The sequence below is a fragment of the Eutrigla gurnardus genome (assembly GCF_963514095.1).
Source record: "Eutrigla gurnardus genome assembly, chromosome: 3".
Lineage (NCBI taxonomy): Eukaryota > Metazoa > Chordata > Actinopteri > Perciformes > Triglidae > Eutrigla > Eutrigla gurnardus.
In genome coordinates this window covers 29,383,211-29,401,687 of record NC_139917.1, presented here as the reverse complement: position 1 = coordinate 29,401,687, position 18,477 = coordinate 29,383,211, and the positions used below count along the sequence as shown (strand labels likewise).

At 44.5% G+C, this 18,477-nt stretch overlaps 2 protein-coding genes across 5 annotated transcripts in view; both read right to left on the bottom strand.

The window, feature by feature from the left end:
* The window catches only part of LOC311008635 (piggyBac transposable element-derived protein 4-like), a 75,249-nt gene that overhangs the window by 42,402 nt on the left and 14,370 nt on the right, over positions 1 to 18,477 (bottom strand). The window lies entirely within an intron of this gene.
* On the bottom strand, positions 2,621 to 18,435 carry gaa2 (alpha glucosidase 2). 4 transcript variants are annotated; one of them, XM_084002269.1, is made up of 21 exons: positions 18,292 to 18,435; positions 14,701 to 14,818; positions 13,717 to 14,271; positions 12,829 to 12,974; positions 12,572 to 12,737; positions 11,361 to 11,457; positions 10,681 to 10,800; positions 9,299 to 9,417; positions 9,067 to 9,198; positions 8,880 to 8,990; positions 8,683 to 8,796; positions 8,207 to 8,291; positions 8,002 to 8,119; positions 7,763 to 7,896; positions 7,085 to 7,236; positions 6,151 to 6,299; positions 5,926 to 6,067; positions 4,976 to 5,074; positions 4,299 to 4,463; positions 3,912 to 4,058; positions 2,621 to 3,820 (listed from the first exon to the last, which is right to left on the bottom strand). In XM_084002269.1, exons 2-21 carry the CDS (start codon positions 14,794 to 14,796, stop codon positions 3,755 to 3,757), a joined length of 2,913 nt encoding a protein of 970 aa, XP_083858395.1. In that variant the 5' UTR covers positions 14,797 to 14,818; positions 18,292 to 18,435; the 3' UTR covers positions 2,621 to 3,754. The 4 variants fall into 4 exon arrangements, with proteins under 4 accessions (XP_083858395.1, XP_083858392.1, XP_083858394.1 ...); XM_084002266.1 differs by having other exon boundaries at positions 14,701 to 14,971; positions 18,286 to 18,428; XM_084002268.1 differs by having other exon boundaries at positions 18,286 to 18,428.

Here is an 18,477-nt window from a genome sequence, read left to right as displayed (position 1 = left end):
TCGCTTCACTGTCGTCACCACATCATTTTTGCACAATGGTTTTGTTTTGCAAAGCAGTTCTTTCCACCATACTTCAAATTTTAAGCAAATGTGATTACTATTCCCGGCCAAAATGTTTTTCATTTGTTTCGCCGAAATAATGTAAATTGATGCTTTAAAGGGAGTCTGATTCACTTTTAAAATGCATCTCTTGTGATTGAAATCCACACCTTCCTGCAGTGAGCTCCTGAGTGTGATCAGTGCGCTGTGACATCACTGGTGGGTGTGGCCAAACTTTAAAACCAATGTTTTTCAGCTTCCATTTTTTTTTTAAACGTTGCACAGTTCAGGTCTAGGTATTCTGTCAGCGTCAGATAAGAAACTGTGGATTACGGTTTTGAAGCCTAGATTTTGTCATTTCGAACGTCGCCATCTTGGAACTTTTGCAACCATTGAAAGGAAGTGACCATATTTGGACTGTGGAGGAGCGACAGGTGGATCTGATGAACACAAGCAGCAGAGCGGCACCCCGAGCTTCATAATTCAAAGTCAACTTTACAGCTAATGTTGAAGTAATCTCGAATTACATTGGTAGCGACCTGTCAATCCCAAGGAAGCCCCACCCCCTAAATCATCCCCTGCTTTCTGGTCTATTTGACTCTAAATGGACCAGAAATCTATGAAATGAACATCATACTGGATTGAATTCTCATAGACTTCCATGCAATCGGACTCCTTTTTGCAGCCAGAGGAGTCGCCCCCTGGTGGCCAGCAGAGAGAATGCAAGTTTAAGGCACTTCAGCATTTGCTTCACTTCTCAGACCCGGAGGTCGCCGCTGGATCACTCCATATGTTTCGAATCATCATCTTCCTCTCTCTATGTCAGGGGTCAAACTCGTTTATTCTATATTTACACGTCATTCACATGTTCACGTTTTGGGCCATGACAGTTAAAATGGGCAACTTTTACGTCGACTATGATGAATTAAAGCTTCATCCGTCAGTCGAGGAAAACTTACTGGACTTTCAAAGCAAGTTTTTTGTTTCACCGGAAAACAGGAGAGAGAGAGAGAATGGAAGAGGTGTCAGCTAACCTTTGAGGAAGGAGCAGAGACTAAATAGACTACGGAGTGTTCACAGACTGAACAACCTGCAGGATACTTGACTATATTTTAACATTTCTTACTTTCTACAGAAATCTAAAACTGATCTCAAACGATCCTCAAAGAAGTCCAAACAAAAACGACTTGAGTTCATAACACATGGTTTTTTTTTTTTGTCTTTTTTTTTTACTTTCCTGAGTTTGTGTTTTTGTCGGTTTGAAATTAAACTCATGTTTAAAAATAAAAGACTGTCAAGGAAAAGAAACAATCGAACAATGAAGCTGCTTTTAGCCTCTTTTTTCTCTAAAGACAAGTCCTTCCAGAATAACCCCCCAAAAAATCATCAAAATCAAATTTCATTTTACAACGTCATATGGCATTTTATTGTGAAATGTTCTACACAATCATGACCAAACATTTATTATGTTTTTTTCTTTCTCTTTCTTAAAAATGCATCAACCCCCTCCTGGCATGAAATCACTTTTTTTTTTTTGCTTCCACATATCTGTTCCCATTCCTCCCACATGTGTTATTAGCACCAATCAAACACGTCCTGTACTTTGTCCTCATCTCTCTCTCTCTCTCCACAAACACCCCCCACACACACAAATACTTAATCCTCCCAAATCCAGGCAGGAAATGCCCTCGTCAGTAGAGCAGAATGCTTTTGACAGACCCCCGCTGCTCTCCCTCCCTCCCCCTCTCTCCTCCCCCCTCTGCAGAATGATATACTGCCATCTGGAAACATTTAGCCTGTGAACGTTTGCACAGAGCCAATAAAAGCACGTCTATCAGTAGCGGACCGCGCTATCAGACTGAAGAACAGTAACAGGACAAGTCGTGGGTGCTTTCACTTTTCTGCAGCCGACGCCGTTTGTTTGGAGACAATCGGAATCTTTGTTTGGTGTCGTGAGTCATGAGATCCGTCTTCAGACTTCACAGCTTGTTTTCTGGTTTCTATGGAAAGTGGCGGAGACGTGATGTCCCTTTTTAAGAGACGAGCTAATTAAGTGCAGTCTTCAGAGGACATGCTGAGAGGTGATTTAAGATGAAACATGATGATGCTTTAAAAAGGCAACGCGGGAAGAAGATGTGACACATTTCAAATATATAATACTTGGACATGTTTCTGTTCATTTGAAGAGAAGGATAGTGAAATAGATAAATATTAACCTCGAATCTTGCAGTTTCTTAATCAAAGGTTGTAATTTATAGTGTTCACAGATAAGACGGTCATATTTTAATAAGACAGTAAAACTTGTGGATCCAAGAATGCTTTCGGAGAAAGGGAAGATCATTTGGTCGTGCAAAAGTTTCTATTTTTGAAAAAAAAATAAAAAAATAAAAAACAAACTGCTTTCAGCAATTAAAACTGACAAAAATCAAACATGTCATATTTTGCAGCCATTTGAGGAAACAACACCAATCATCAGTATTGAGAAAGTGTGCCCTCTAGTGGCTCATGGACTCCAGCACCTCACAGTTCAAATCTAAATTCAGCCAAGATGAAAATGAATAGTCATAAAATAGAAAAAGAATCCAGGAGAACTCCGTTTTTTTAATATTGTTCATATAATTAAATTCAAGCAATTACACTAAAATTGAAACACAAGAAGTTATGATAAAATACTGCATTTTTCTTTTTTAAAAGTCACAATTTCAGTTACTTTTACCACACATGACGGGAAAATATACTCTTATAATCTGGAATAAAAATGTGATTTTTTTTTGGTGTCTTTGCATGCTTACAAATAGATTTTTTTAGCGTCGTTCGCTAACATGCGCCGAAGATTTGCATTGAAAAAAGCCGGTCTTCCGTGAGAAAAGACTCCAAATTCAAAATCTAGATTTTCACAGCATCGAGGTCAAATTCAAGCAGAATGGATGTACGGCGGGTTCAGGATACTGCAGTTAGGCATTAAGAGTCATCCTCGTGCATCGCAGCATCACGTGCATCAGCGTTGGAGGGAAAAAACAAAACAATATAAAGCTGGATCTCCCGGGATTGAACCCAGAGATGCTTCCCAAACACCCAAACAGGAATCATAAGGCACCTGTTAGCAACCTTTACAACACAAAGTAGTGCAAAAATAAGCTGCATTCAAGCAAATACAACAACATACATCATGAACTCGGTTCAGAAAGGTCCTCCTCTCTTTCACTTATTGCACATCATCGTTCTGCTGAGGAGAATGTTGTTGTTCTAGTTGATTTATGAACAAAACTAAAAGTGTTTTTTTGTTTGAATCACGACGGTTTGGCTCATCAGGCATTAAATGAGATATTTCCATACAGATATTAAAAGCAGTGTCCAGACTACTGAAGGTCAGTGGTTTGTTTGTTGCTGTTTTTTTTAAAACTTCACACCATAAATATGATTTACACAAACGTGACCTCACCCAACTACTCGGTATTTGTTTGTCTCTGTACTCCAGCACATCACATGACTCACTTTCATGCAGTGAGTGTTTGCAACCACATTGGATAGTCTGGAATAGAATTTTTTTTTTTTACTCGAAACAAATGTGAAAATCAGCTCGTTGACTTCCGTCATCGTTCCCTTTAACCTGCGATGTCCTGGACTACAGAGCCGATGCTGTCTTTAGACTTACAGACTGCACCGTGTGCCAGCTTGTCACTCAGAAAACAATAATAATAAAAAACCCTCTGACTTATTGCATCCAGCTGATGGTGAAGTTCTGACTGAGGCTGAGGCCGAGATCTGCGACCGTTAACACCTGCAGAGAGAGAGAGCACATCGTCAGAAAACTAAATCCCACCTCAGAATTTGGTGTCCCGCTGCTCCCCCCCCCCCCCCTCGTTCCTCACCTGGTTGGCTCTGTAGGTGAACGTTGCATCTTGGGAGTTCACCAGCACCCGGCTCGGCTTCTGCTTCACGCCGTAGAAGGACGCCTTCTCCACGGTGATGTACGAGGCCTCCACGTTGCTATGGAGCACCTGTGATGTCATCACATTCTAGAAAACACAGATAATTATTCCCCTCAGCTTTACAGATTCATTCATTTGATTGCAAACGCCTCATTTCTCTGTAAACGTGCCATTTTCTAACTAAAAGGCCTCAATGAGAACAAAGGTGTGTTAAGTTAAGTTTCTCCTCATCTAAACACACGACCTGCAGCTGAATCACACATTTCAGACACAGTTAGTGGAGGCAGCGTTTCCCTTTTTAAGGCTGACCCAGTGGAGTGCGAGCACCTGAGCGACGCCGAAGACGATGTAGGAGTACAGCTCGTTCTCGTAGGTGTCGATGCTCTCGCCGTCGTCCCAGAACAGATCCCCGCTGGCAGAGCCGTCGGCGGCGAGCGCCGCGATCAGGTGGAGAGGCTGACCGCTGCTCACCCACAGCGTCAGGTTGGGCGTCTGCACACGACAATCACACGGAGAGAGAGAGGGGGAACACATGATCAGGACTTTGGGGAAAGTTCCAGTTGGATTGCAGCCGTGGGAGTTTTGTTTCATGTAGAAAGCTCCATTCCTCAATAGTGAAGCCGACGCTGAAGTGCCTTAAACTTGCATTTCTTCTACAAGGACAAAAGAGTTCTACAAGGAGATGAATGCTGGTTTTGTTTGAACTGAAGACCTGAAATACATCCCGGCTTTAGTCCCTCTTCTACTGTGTGATAACAACGATCTCACCATCTCAAGGCTTGTCAGATGGAGCGATGAATGCTGGTGAATCAGAGAGCCACCATGTGAATACGAGTAGAAAAACAGATGCAGGCAGAGACACGATATCGACTCAAATCATCCCCTCGCATGGTTGCAAAACCATAAACAACCTCCAAACAAGGGGAGGCTTCAGACTGTTGTAGGTTAGCAAATAGAGAATACATTCAGAAAAAACAGCAAGCAAACATCCTGTGTTGCTTTACCTGCGTGGGTGTGATGGAGCCCTCGCGGAGATGCAGGTTGATCTTATCTAGCGGTGCGTGGAGCCGGCAGTCTTCACCTTTACTCTGCAGGGTGTCGCCCTGGCAAAGTCATTAGTATAATCTGTTTATAACGTTTTCATCCAGACTTACACACAAACGTGTTCTCTGAGGGGGCAAATTCACAAAGTCAGTGGATTACGGATGGTTTTTATTTCCATTTGCAGCCGTTATTCTCAAGGTTTCCACAGAAGATTTATTTATTTATCGCAGCCCAAAGACGCAGATACGAGTTTTATGACTGAGTGTACTTTGCCCCTTCAACGTGGCAAAGTTTAAATACACGAGTCCGGGTCTCTGATTCCAGCCGGGTCGACTAGACTCGGGTCGGAACGAGCCTTTAGTGCTGATCTTTGTGAATTGGACTGTTTTTTGCAAAGAAGCTCATTTGCATAAAAAAGGCGATTAACATCCGGAAGTACAGAGCGGTACCTCTTCTTTCATTCCTTGTTTAAACTCTGGAACGTGCCATCTCTAACCAACTGTCCTCCTATCTCTCACCAAACAATTACTTGACCCTCAACAGTGTACTTTGTTCATATGTCTGTACATCCTGGCACTTAAAAACTGTACTTAGCAGCATGTAGCATCTTTGTTGTATACCAGCAAGGGTTCACCTAGTGCTTGAAACCTGTTCTACTGACATCCTTACTGTACCGACAGCCATATATATGGTTTCTTCTGACAAATGTACTTATTGGAAGTTGCTTTGGACAAAAGCATCTGTAAAATGCCTCCAAACTCAAATGTCATTTAATTGTGTGCAAAAAGCAGAGGAGCAACGTGGTTTCAGGTGCATTTCATGCTGTGAGAACGACAAGGTTTCCTTTGCTAGTATAACTTCCACAGGATTTGTGAATTGGCCCCCGTGTGTGTACGTGGGGGGAGTTTACCGTGTAGTAGTCGTACCACAGACCCTCCGGGAAGTAACCATCCACGTAGTCCACTCCAGGATCCAAAACCGGTGTCACCAGTAAACTCTTCCCCCACAGGAACTGTTTGTCAATCCCGTAGGTTCTCACATCTGTTGGGAACCTTTTTAGAGTAAAAACACATTAGAAGCAGTAAGATAGAGATCCTCCCGGTCCGGTACCAAAACACCAACTCAAACCACTCACTCGAACATGATGGGCCGTGCGACGGTGTGTCCGTGCACGTGTGCGTGGTGGAAGAGAGTGTAGAGGAGGGGGTAGAGGGAGTAACGCAACAGCAGAGCCTCTTTCATGGCCGTACGAGCCAGCGGGCTGAACGCCGTCGGGTCCTGAGGCTGTAAAACATAGTAGACAAACAAAGAACAAAGGACTGTTGAGCATATTTACCCATAGTGCCTTGCGGTGCTGTAAAGGCCCCTACACACCGCCCAGACGTCCAACTGCCTTATCCGACCACTCTCCGCCCACTCTGTTGCGTCTCGTCTGACCCGTTCGGCAGAAAAGTTGCGTTGTACACACCGCTTCGACGTGCTTCCGACTACACAGCAGCGTGTACGTTATGCGCTTGCGCGAGATGCAATAAGCCTCCTTAACAGCGGGTGGCGCTAGTCTCGTGCCAGTACTCCAAAACAGGAAAACAGGAAATGACGGAACGGAGTGCAGATAAAAACAATGCACACACAGTCTTGGTTCAGTATTCGTTCGACTCGAGAAGACCTTTGTGGACTAAATACTTGGCATTTCTGGAAAAATGGCTCTGGCTAGGGTGACACTCGCGTTGTGTGCGCTCGGGCTCATTATTTTACGAAGACGTCGTCTCAGTAGGGAACGAGTAATACGGAGTTTACCATCGTCACTTCCGCCCCGCCCACACACCGCCATTGGATACTCTGATTCGCTAGCACACCGCCAATCAGAGTATCCAATGGCTCAGACGTCCAACAGCCCACCTCCTCAGACTTCGCATGCTCAGTCTGATCAGACAACGTCCGCGCGGCTCCGAAAGCTTCCGACGCAGCTGTACACACCAAACATATGTGTTCCCGACCTCGTCCGAGCCTCTCCAAACGCTTCAGACGTCCAACGGTTGGGCCGGTGTGTTCCTGCCTTAAGACCTCACCTTCATGTCGATGGCGTTGTGGTTGCGCGTGAAGGGATAAAAGGCTCCCAGCTGCGTCCAGCGGACACACAGTTCCTCCTGCGGCTCCTCGCTGAAGCCACAGATATCGGCTCCCACCAACGGGATGCCCAGAAGGTTAAAGGTCAAGATACCTGATGGAGAGGGAAGATGAGCGCCGTCAGGAGGATGTAGAAAGGAGGAACATGAGCAAGATAGACACCAACATGACGGGAGGACCTTTCATTAAAATATCTGTGTGCGATAAAACACGTGAAACCATAATGCAGATCTTTATGGCACAACCTTTAAATTAGCAGTTATACAACAACATCAATGTGTCACAAGAGCCTATAAATATATTCTTACTTTACAGGACAGTAAATGTGGAGGATCAATAAATCACAATACAAAGCTAAAGAGCCTGAAAGAAGTAAAAAAAAAAAAAATGTATTATTAGTCATTAAATTACAGTGATTTTATTTATTTATTTTTTGTTAATTACATTAATTTACATTCAAAGGTTTGATTGAGGATTTTGAATTAAGCTACGAATGCAAACAAAGATAAAAAATAAAAAAAGAAGAAGCTGCACAGCATTCAAATGTACGCGTCTGTGCGGTGGATGTTAATTAGAGGTGGATTCCTTTACCTGTAAGGTGTGTCATACTAGCTCCTCACCTGCTATAGACGTGTACAGGTCTTTCCATTGGCTCCTGTTGTCGCCCAACCAGTGACCAGAGTACTTCCCCTGACTGGGGAAGGTGGAGCGAGAGATCACGAAAGGTCTCTTAGCCACGATCCGCTTCATAGCGCTGGACGAGAAAACCAGGAAAGTCAGGAGATTTAAGGAAAGGACCAGACCGTGTATGTGTGTGTGTGTGTGTGTGTGTGTGTGTGTGTGTGTTACAGGTCTCGACCTTGCAGACGCCTTAGCTTCCATGAGTCCATAGAGGCTGTGCATGTTGTAGTGAATGGACTGCTTTTGCTGTGCAGTGGCACACACAGTTTTGGCTCTCAGTAAACCTCCTAGTATTCCTAAAAAAGGGGAAAAAGTCACCATGTTTTCATCCTGACAATCATACTGGGTAATCGTGTGTGAGATTTGTGCTTGCGATGTCCCACCGGGTGTGTACGGAGGATTTTCCAGGCTGTTGGATGGACAACCGTTTGTAGACCCGTCCAGGAAATTGGACGGCTCGTTCATGTCCTAAAAGCAGGCGAGACATTCGTCAGGAAGTGCAGAGAGTTCTTCTATTGACCCTTCGCTACGCCCCACCACCCCCGCCGCCGCTACGCCACGCAGCCCAAACGTTCACTTACTGCAATCCCTGCATAATAATAATAATCTAATTATTGGAAAAAACGGGAAAAAAGTGTATTTCAGCGAAAAGCAGCCAAAAGGGTCTTCAATATGTGTTAAAAGGATAAAGATCGAAACACAAGACAATTGAATTAAAGAAAAACACAGTTTCTATAGAACCGTGTTGTTCTTTATTCACTCATCATTAAAAGGCAAAAGCAGCAAACCTTCAGTCATACGTTCGAGGGGCGGGGCTTGGCGAAGGGTCACTCCTTTCTCCCCCTTTTTGAATACTCACAATCCACAGTCCATCGAATGGCACCTTCTTATGGAACCTCTGAAGGTTGTCGAACCACCAGTCGTGTGTTTCATCAGCAGAGAAATCCGGATACGCCGTCAGGCCAGGCCACACCTGCAGGAAGAGACGGGGAACCTCGCTTGTACATCAAACCCCCAACATTTCATTTTTGTGAAACGCCGTTTCGGGGGTCTCACCTTGCCGATGAGTGTTTTCCCTTCGGCGTCTTTGATGAAAACGTCTCTCCTCAGCCCTTCGTCGTATGGCCAGTACGAGCCCTCGGGCTGCGAGCTGCTGATACCTGGATCCTGCAGGTGGAGACACAGTCAGTCAAACACGCCGAATCACACACACGTGTGAAAGCAAACACAAGCTGCCGCGTACCAGGATCATGACGTAGCGCTGGTCGTGAGCGTGCAGGTCCTTGACCAGGTCGGGCAGCGTGCCAAACTTTGTCGAGTCAAAAGTGAAGTCCAGAAACTGGTCCATGTAGTCGATATCGTTCCACTGGACGTCCTATGAGCGAGTCAGCATGCAAATAGCCAGTTTCACGAGAGAACGGGGAAAGAACATGAATACTGACGGACAAACAAACAGTCTGCTGGCTCAACCTTACCTGTGGTATCCCATAATTCCTCATGCTCTTGACCACCTCCCAGGTAGAGTTGCTAGTGTAGTAACCCCAGCGACAGAGATGGTAGCCTAAAGCCCAGTAGATGGGCATGGTTGGGTAGCCTGAAGAAACCAGGAGGGAGGAACAGAGTTCACACATCTTTCTGGAATATTATCTCTGAACATTGCAACGTTTCTTGTCAATAAACGAGGTCAACTTTACAGCTAAGTGTTAAAGTCGTCTTAGTAGCAAACTGCATTGGTAGCCTGTCAATCAGCAGGTAAGCCCCGCCCCCTAAAACACCCCCTGCTTTCTGGTCTGGTGGACTCTAAACGGACCATAATGTACTAAATGAACATCATGCTGGATTGAAGAAGACTTGAAACTAGAGATTGAGACCATAAACTCATGTTTACAATGTTTACTGAGATAATACATCAAGAGAGAAGTAGGACCATTTTCTCATAGACTTCTATACAACCAGAGAGGAGTCGCCCCCTGGTGGCCAGCAGAGAGAAGTAGGACCATTTTCTCATAGACTTCTATACAACCAGAGAGGAGTCGCCCCCTGGTGGCCAGCAGAGAGAAGTAGGACCATTTTCTCATAGACTTCTATACAACCAGAGAGGAGTCGCCCCCTGGTGGCCAGCAGAGAGAAGTAGGACCATTTTCTCATAGACTTCTATACGACCAGAGAGGAGTCGCCCCCTGGTGGCCAGCAGAGAGAAGTAGGACCATTTTCTCATAGACTTCTATACAACCAGAGAGGAGTCGCCCCCTGGTGGCCAGCAGAGAGAAGTAGGACCATTTTCTCATAGACTTCTATACAACCAGAGAGGAGTCGCCCCCTGGTGGCCAGCAGAGAGAAGTAGGACCATTTTCTCATAGACTTCTATACAACCAGAGAGGAGTCGCCCCCTGGTGGCCAGCAGAGAGAAGTAGGACCATTTTCTCATAGACTTCTATACAACCAGAGAGGAGTCACCCCCTGGTGGCCAGCAGAGAGAAGTAGGAGCATTTTCTTATAGACTTCTATACAACCAGAGAGGAGTCGCCCCCTGGTGGCCAGCAGAGAGAATGCAGGTTTAAGGCAACCTGGTCAGGACAGACAAACTGAAGCATCTTGGATGAGAGGCAAAACATCTTCGCAAACTTGTCCTGTGGCCTACGATAAAGCTTTCAAGGCTTACCATGACCTGAGTGACTGAGAACCTTCACAGACAAGTTTAAGGCACTTCTACCTTGGCTTCACTATTCAGAACCAGAAGTTGCCGCCTGCGAGTGAGTAACAGTTGCAAAATGCAACTCGAGGATCCTTTTATAGTCTGTAAGACAGTCATGCAGTTAGTGTAAACAACATTCCCACATCCCAGCAGACGACTGACCTATGACCTCCACATACTGTCCAATCACTGAAGCAGGATCAGGGCCGAGGAAAACGTAAAAGTCAAGGATTCCACCAATAGTACGCCAGGTGAGGGCTGGGGCGGGTTGGAGGATCACATCTGAAGAATCAGACAAACAGCTCGTTATTAAGAAGAAAGTCATTCTGAGTAAACAACAATTATGGACGAGTGAGAAAATCCTGTCCTTAAAGGCACAGAAATAAAGAAAGAATGTAAGATATAACCAGTAACTAAGAATAAAATGTACAGTTTCTATACATATTTGTAAAAATAAGCAGCAGATTATGCCTGATCACTGAGCAACAGATGGAAATAGAACGTACAAACATCTGCATGACGACATTAAAAGCTAATCTTTAACATTCCTCATGATGACGGCAAATTGAAACCAATTCAATTAATCTTAGACTTAAGTTTGCAAATCAATTCAACCTTTCGGAAAGCAACACTCCGTATCTTTGTGAGGAAATTCAACACGACCTCCGAGTGACCTCTTGAGTCACAAGCCTGTGACACCGGCTGCACAAACAGCCACTCAGGGACTTCTGCTTTCATAAATACGTTATCATATGACCTGTTGTGACACTGTGAGGATCAGCTGATGCTTTTTGTTGCTCGTATGGAAGTGGACGTGTCGCGGTGGCGGCGAGCAGACTGACCCATTGCGTTGCTGTTCAGCAGGAAGAAGCCGTGTGCGTTCCCTCCGTCCTCCATCGCCACGTAGAACGGATGAGCTCCATAAAGGTTCGTCTCTTCCTACATCATAGAGAAGGAAAACCATTCGTTTGACCTCATTTCCAAACGTCACAGCAGGAAAAGCACAGGACTACTAGAATTACCGCCGCGTTGTTGGATGCCTCCTCCACCTGTTTTGTGATGTCATAGTGACCCCTGAGCACCAAATTTGACCACCTTGAGATATCTCCACCCTGAGATATATTGCTTTCATGGGACTGGGACGGACGTGAGGTCATAGTGACCTTGACCTTTGACCTCCAAATTATAATCAGGGCACATATAAAGAAAATCCCTTCAGGCATTCATGAGACCTTCAGAAGTATGGACTGGACAGGCAGACGGACAGATGTGGTGGACAAACAGATGTGGTGGACAGACAGACAGATGTGGTGGACAGACTGATGTGGTGGACAAACAGATGTGGTGGACAGACAGGCATGGTGGACAGACAGATGTGGTGGACAAACAGATGTGGTGGACAAACAGATGTGGTGGACAGACTGATGTGGTGGACAAACAGATGTGGTGGACAGACAGGCATGGTGGACAGACAGATGTGACGGACAGACAGATGTGGTGGACAGACAGATGTGGTGGACAGACAGGCATGGTGGACAGACTGATGTGACGGACAGACAGATGTGGTGGACAGACATACGTGGTGGACAGACAGGGGTGGTGGACAGACAGCTGTGGTGGACAGACAGACGCGGCAGACAAACAGACAGACGTGGCAGATAGACAGACAGACGTGGCAGATAGACTTGTTGTGGACAGACAGACTTGTTGTGGACAGACAGACAGATGTGACAGACAGACAGACAGACCCATGTGGCAGACAGACAGACGTGGCAGATAGACAACCCAGGAACACGAAGCCTCCGGCCACAGCTGTTCCTGATGCAGAGGCACAATAAAATAATGAAGGACAGCTCGGCTCATCAGAAAGCTATTTTTAGGAAGTCGGCGTGCAGAACACCAGAACCTCCTCGAAGTGGAATGCGGCCATCATTAGGCGTTATTAAATACATGCTTTACATGCCATGACACAATGCTGGGTGTGCTTTTCCTACTGAAAAGGTCAAATGCCTGCTGTGCAAACAAAATGCAGGTGACTGTTCACATCTCATACCATGGGAGGCACGTCTCGGGCCCACATGGTGAGTGTGTTCCAGTGCACGTCGTGCAGGAAGGTGGAGCGGTGCTCGCCCAGGCCGTAGATGAACTGACTGGGCAGGGAGGTGGAGAGCTGGAGGAACTGATCCGCATAGAAGAGAGGAGCCACGCTGGTGTTCAGACTAACGGGAAGCATAGAAAGGAGGAAAGCTGTGAGGATCAGGTTCCCAGAATGAATATAAGTAGCGTTTTTTTAATTAGGGTCAGACGTACAGCACTGCTCCCGTGGCGCTCCTCTTCACGATGAGACCGAACGGCTGCTGGGACACCTCCACGATGTAGTCTGGACTTTCTGCCTTCTTGGTGGCAGCGGGGACGGAGATCGGGACCTCGAACCGCGAGTTTGAGGGGTCGGTAATCTGGATTGAGAAACGGGAGAAAATGATAAAAAACTAGAATGGACTGAGCAATAAAAGTGAATGACGGCTTTACACACACATTAAATCGGAGCGCGGATCTCATTGGTTTATTTGTTATTTGCTCATGAATACTGTGTTGATGAGATTTCTCTCAACCTTTTTGTTTCATGAATGAATCAAACAAATGAAAATGTGCGTTTGCGCAATCATGCGGTTGCTATTCTTTTCTATAAATTAACTAATTAGCTTTCATTTTATTATTCTTACTCATACAGTGTTTCATGACTTTAGCAAAACCTAACACTTAAAACTTCAACATCAAAGGTCAAATAAATCAGTCAGACTTAAAACACAACTGTGTGTGCGTGCAGGGCCTTTTATTAACGTAATTCACAAAACATCACATGCACTCTTAAAGGGCCAGTGTGTAGGATTTAGTGGCATCTGGTGGTGAGGTTGAAGACTGCAAGTCACCAACTGAAACCTCTCCTGTACGCCGAGCGTGTGCAGCAGCTGATGACTTAATTAAGAGGACACAAGATCGACACAAAAAAAGATATTTCCCCCCCAAAAAACCCATACTTATTCCATTTCAGCCAAAAGATTCTCCTAAATCCTAAACACTACACTCATCTCTCATATGTCTTTGAATTGTTTTAGATTTGATTAGTGTGATGCTAGTCAAGTCCTCTGATATTAGGAGTAAAGTTACTAAATATGACTGAATGGTCACATGACTCACCCTGACACGAAGCCGCGTGTCCGTCTCATGACGGATCTCCACCTCCAAGGTGAGGACATCCGCCGGGTAGTAGGTCTTCACCTCCCTGACGAGCGTCCCCTTCTGTCCCAGCGACGTGTCGTTCATTGACACCAGAGAGTAGGAAGGGAAATCCGGAGGATAGAAACACCAAGGGATGCCGTTTCTCCGTGGTGGGCGGGCGGCAGAGGAAGGGCTCGAGGATGCAGGGATGAAGCAACAGTTCCTTGCCTCGCACATCTCTCGGGTCACGACCACCGCTCTGTCGGGGTAGCAGTCAAACCTCCACGCCTCGGGGATTAAGCCGCAAGCCTCGCGGCGGGAAGCGGCGGCCGTGTCGTTTACTCCTCGGGAGGCGGGCGACGGCGCCGGGGGTCTGTGCGGCTGCAGGTTGGACGGACGGTGCAGCCAGAACATGGTGCCCAGTAGCCAGCCTCCACAGAGGAGCAGCAGCAGGCAGCCAATCACCAGGAGGCATCTGGTGGCGGAGCATGACGGCCTGCTTGGAAGCAAGGAGGCGTCCTCCGGCTCCAGCACCTGAACACACATCAGGGAAAATCAAATAGGCAACCCGACTAGTCTAGACTAGAAGCAATGACCCACGTTAGACAGGTGAACAGGTCAAACAAATAAATCCTGGAAGAGCTCATTACGCACTTGATTAATCCATTATGTGGAAAAATGATATTCACAATTTTTCTTAAGGCAATGACATCTTTAAATGTCTGGTTTTATCCAACCCTCCAAACATTTAGTTCTCTATAACACAAGTCACAGAAAAGCAACAAATCCTCTCGACTAGAAAATGTGAAGCTCTAACTAGAAAACAATAAATAACGAGATCTGCACATCTAGATTTTAAAATATCCCAAAACACTAGCAGATCAAAGAAAAACCCTTTTTTTTATGCAGAAGTGATTTTAAATTGACAGAACGAGACCATAAAACATGAACACATGAACTCACTGGAACCTCTTTGTGGACAGGATGAGGCTCCTCTGACAAAACCGCGCTGGAAAACTGAACATCTTCGGGGTCGAGCCGCTTGTATGACACCATCATGATAGCGAGCGCTCGTCAACGACTGAAGACAGGAGACGGAAAAAGAGTCAGCAGAACAAGGTTCAATGAGACGATGTGTGATCTATTCTGATCTGCTTCCGGTAGAAGGAGAAGTGTTCATAAGAACCGGAAAGTTTCTTTGATTTGACGGTCGGTTGGTGGTTTCATTTTAACCCTGTGAGGGAGGAATGAAAGCAGAAGAGGTGCATGAGACATACGTTATGGGGACTATAAGGAACTTGTACTAAAGTACACTTGTGAGGTGTTTACTTGAGTATTTCTACTTTTTATTCATTCTACTTCTACTGATCACTTAGTGGAATTCACCGCCATCCATTGCTCCAATTGTACCAGCTGCAACATTAAAGGGATCTTCTTCATAAATGATGATCCAATATAATAATTATAATCCAACAACATAATATAATAACAAGATAATAATATATATATATTACTCTGAAATGAGCCACTCAGAGTAATTTATATATATACATATTATATCATATTATTGTATTATATTATTTATTTATTTGTCATCACACTTTGTTCAAATAATACAATACACATGGCCGAAAGGGAAAGCGGGAGAAGCCAAGGCTTATCTAGTCCCGCCCCCATTACCCACAGGATAAAATCATCATCATAATATTATCTTATCTTTTGCATTTTCCATTTGACATAACATTTTCTTTTACTTGTGACATTTGACATAACATGTTACAGCAGTAGGTGGTACAGAGAGCTGGAGTCCAGTGCATACAGATTACGTGTGTCTGCACACGTGTCCATATAGTTTGAGTATTCTTGATTTGATGAATAAGTGATTGGTGTGTGCCCTGTAGTTGGCATAGTGTAAGATTCTCAAGGCTCTTTTTTGGAGAATTAACAAGGGCTGTGTGGAGCCTTTATATGTGTGTCCCCACACCTCTGCACAGTATAGAGAGACTAGTGCGCAGTATAACAGATGAAGTGCTTTTTGATTTAGTATTTTTTGTACTTTCCAAAGTATGGACACACTTCCTTTTTAACTGTCTTATGTGTGGCTTCCAACTTAACATGTACTCCCAGTACCTTATTCTCACGGACCCTCTCAATATTAACTCCGTTTACTTGAATGTTGGGACTGTTGTTGCAGCCTCTTTTACCGTATAGCATGTATTTAGTTTTACCAAGATTTAGTGATCATTTATTTATGTTAAACCACACTTGAAGTTTGGCCATTTCCTGATTTACTGTTTCCACAAGTTGGTTCAAGTCACTCCCAGTACATAAAATATTTGTGTCATCCGCGAATAATATTAATTTCAGAGTATTTGACACTTTGCATATATCATTTATGTATAATATAAACAGCTTTGGACCCAGAACTGACCCCTGTGGGACCCCACAGACTATGTCCAAGCTAGTCGATGTGCTATCATTTATTTTGACATATTGGGATCTCTTGTGTAGATAGCTCTTGATCCACTGCAGTGCTACACCTCTAATGCTATATCTCTCCAGTTTAGCTATTAAAATATCATGGTTAACGGTGTCAAATGCTTTTTTCAGGTCTATGAAAATTCCTATGGAATATTGTTTTTGGTCAATGGCGTCAGTAAAGATTTCCACAGACTCAGCTAAAGCTTGAGCAGTCGAATGGTTCCTTCTGAAGCCGTATTGGCTGTCATATAACAATTTATGCTTGTTGATGAAGTTGTCTAGCCCACAGATTTCAATTGTCACACATTCCAATAAGTGATCCACAGCTTTAGACATATTTTGTACTGTCTCACACTTGGTGTTACTGTCAATGAATAGGGCCACTCCTCCTCTGCCTTTGTTCCTCCTGTTAACACATACAAGATTATATCCATCCAGGACAAACTCTGTCCCTTTGTCTTCATTGATCCATGTTTCTGACACCGCGATGATGGTGAAAGGGATTTTGAAGTGATTTAGGTATTCCTTGATGTGGCCAAAGTTGGTGTATAGACTCCTGCTATTAAAGTGGATTAGAGACAGTTTCCCGTCCATCTCAATGCTGTCATTGTATTGAACTTCAGTGTAGTCCTGACATTTCCCAGTCATGTTGAAATAGAAATGGTTGTCCGGGTCAATTCCTTCATTCGGGTCAGATAAAGTATGATCCACATGTTGATTTGTAGTGAGCTCCACACTTCCCTGCTCAGCAATCCTTTCAGATATTCCCATCAGTCTTTCAGTCCGTGTAAGAACCGTTGAACTTGGAGTGTTAATGAGCCATATCTTAGTTATCGTATTCCTCCAGCTCATCCTTACTCCTGATCTGGATTATTTTGACTTCTTCTGCTGATGCTCCCTTTGTTTTGACTCCCAGTGCAGTCTTGAATGTTCTGTTGGTGAATCTCAGCACAACAGCTGGAGTTGCAGACTCTCTCCTTCGGGGTAAGAGTTGACATACTTCAACGTTGTCGAAGTTCACCTCGATGTCTTTGCCAGTCAGGAACTCGGCCACCTGCATCTCCACAGATTTAATCTCAGATTCATCCGGCTCCGAGGTTGCAGCCGCAACCGCCCTTGCGTAGGTTGGAGGCCTGATTTTGAGGCCAGTCACAATCACCTCATTCAGTTTACCCTGTTGGTCCAGCTCCTCCACTCTGTTCCCCAGCTCCTTTATCAACTCGTCTTTCTCCGCAGTCTCCTCCCGGAGTTGTTTGACTTCAGCCATCACCTTTTGGAGAGGTTCCATCTTTTTCTTCATGTCTTTCAGCTCCGCCAACAGCCGTTCTTCAGCCCTCTTTTCATTCTTCAACAGTTCTTCCTTCATTGCCTCCAGGCTTCCCTTCAATAAGTCCCATTTAGAGTCAGTTTCAGCGTAGTTTTTCTTCGGCATTGTCTCACTTTTATTTCAAGTTATCTCGAAAAACTTGTTTTGTCTCAGCGCGCTCTGCTGCTCGCCTCCCTCATATACACAGTCGTTTTATTTATTTATATATATATATATATATATATATATATATCAACACTCACAACTATAGAATAAAAAGCTATTGTACTGTATAGATGTACAATTACACCGTCATTAACAGACGCAAGTATATATATATATATATATATATATATATATATAATGGATATTCGTCACGCACGTCATATCTTACGTATTGTATCTTTGCATTTAAATCTCGTAACATCTCACGTGATCATTATGAAATAACGTTTGTACCGATAATGACGTGTTGCACTATTTTGTCCAACATTATGTTGTAGCTAACTTTCAGCTAGCGCTGCACAGGGAACACGTATGAATGTCAAAGGTCACCAGGGAGGGAGACGTTTGACCTCTTAATAAATTAACATTTGGCAAACAAAACATTTTTAATTAACTTGAAAAACGTGAACTGGTCACCTGATTTGTAACGGACAACGCTGCGTAACCGTTGCGTTCATTAGCGTTAGCTAACTTTAACGGCGGTGTAACTTTAGCTAACGGGAGCTAAACACGGCGGTGACGTCAGCGCCGCTTACCTGGACTCGTCTTTTGAGCTTCACGGACACAGAAGCGAAACACTCAGAGCAGCTTTTCCTTTTTTCTAAACGATAGTTAGCTGTAACAACCCGTTACGCCGAGAGCCTCAACCGTCTGCATGGTGTGCGACTGTTTATCTTCATGTTGCGTTCATTGGACCACAGAATTTTGAGTACTTCCGGTTGAAAGCC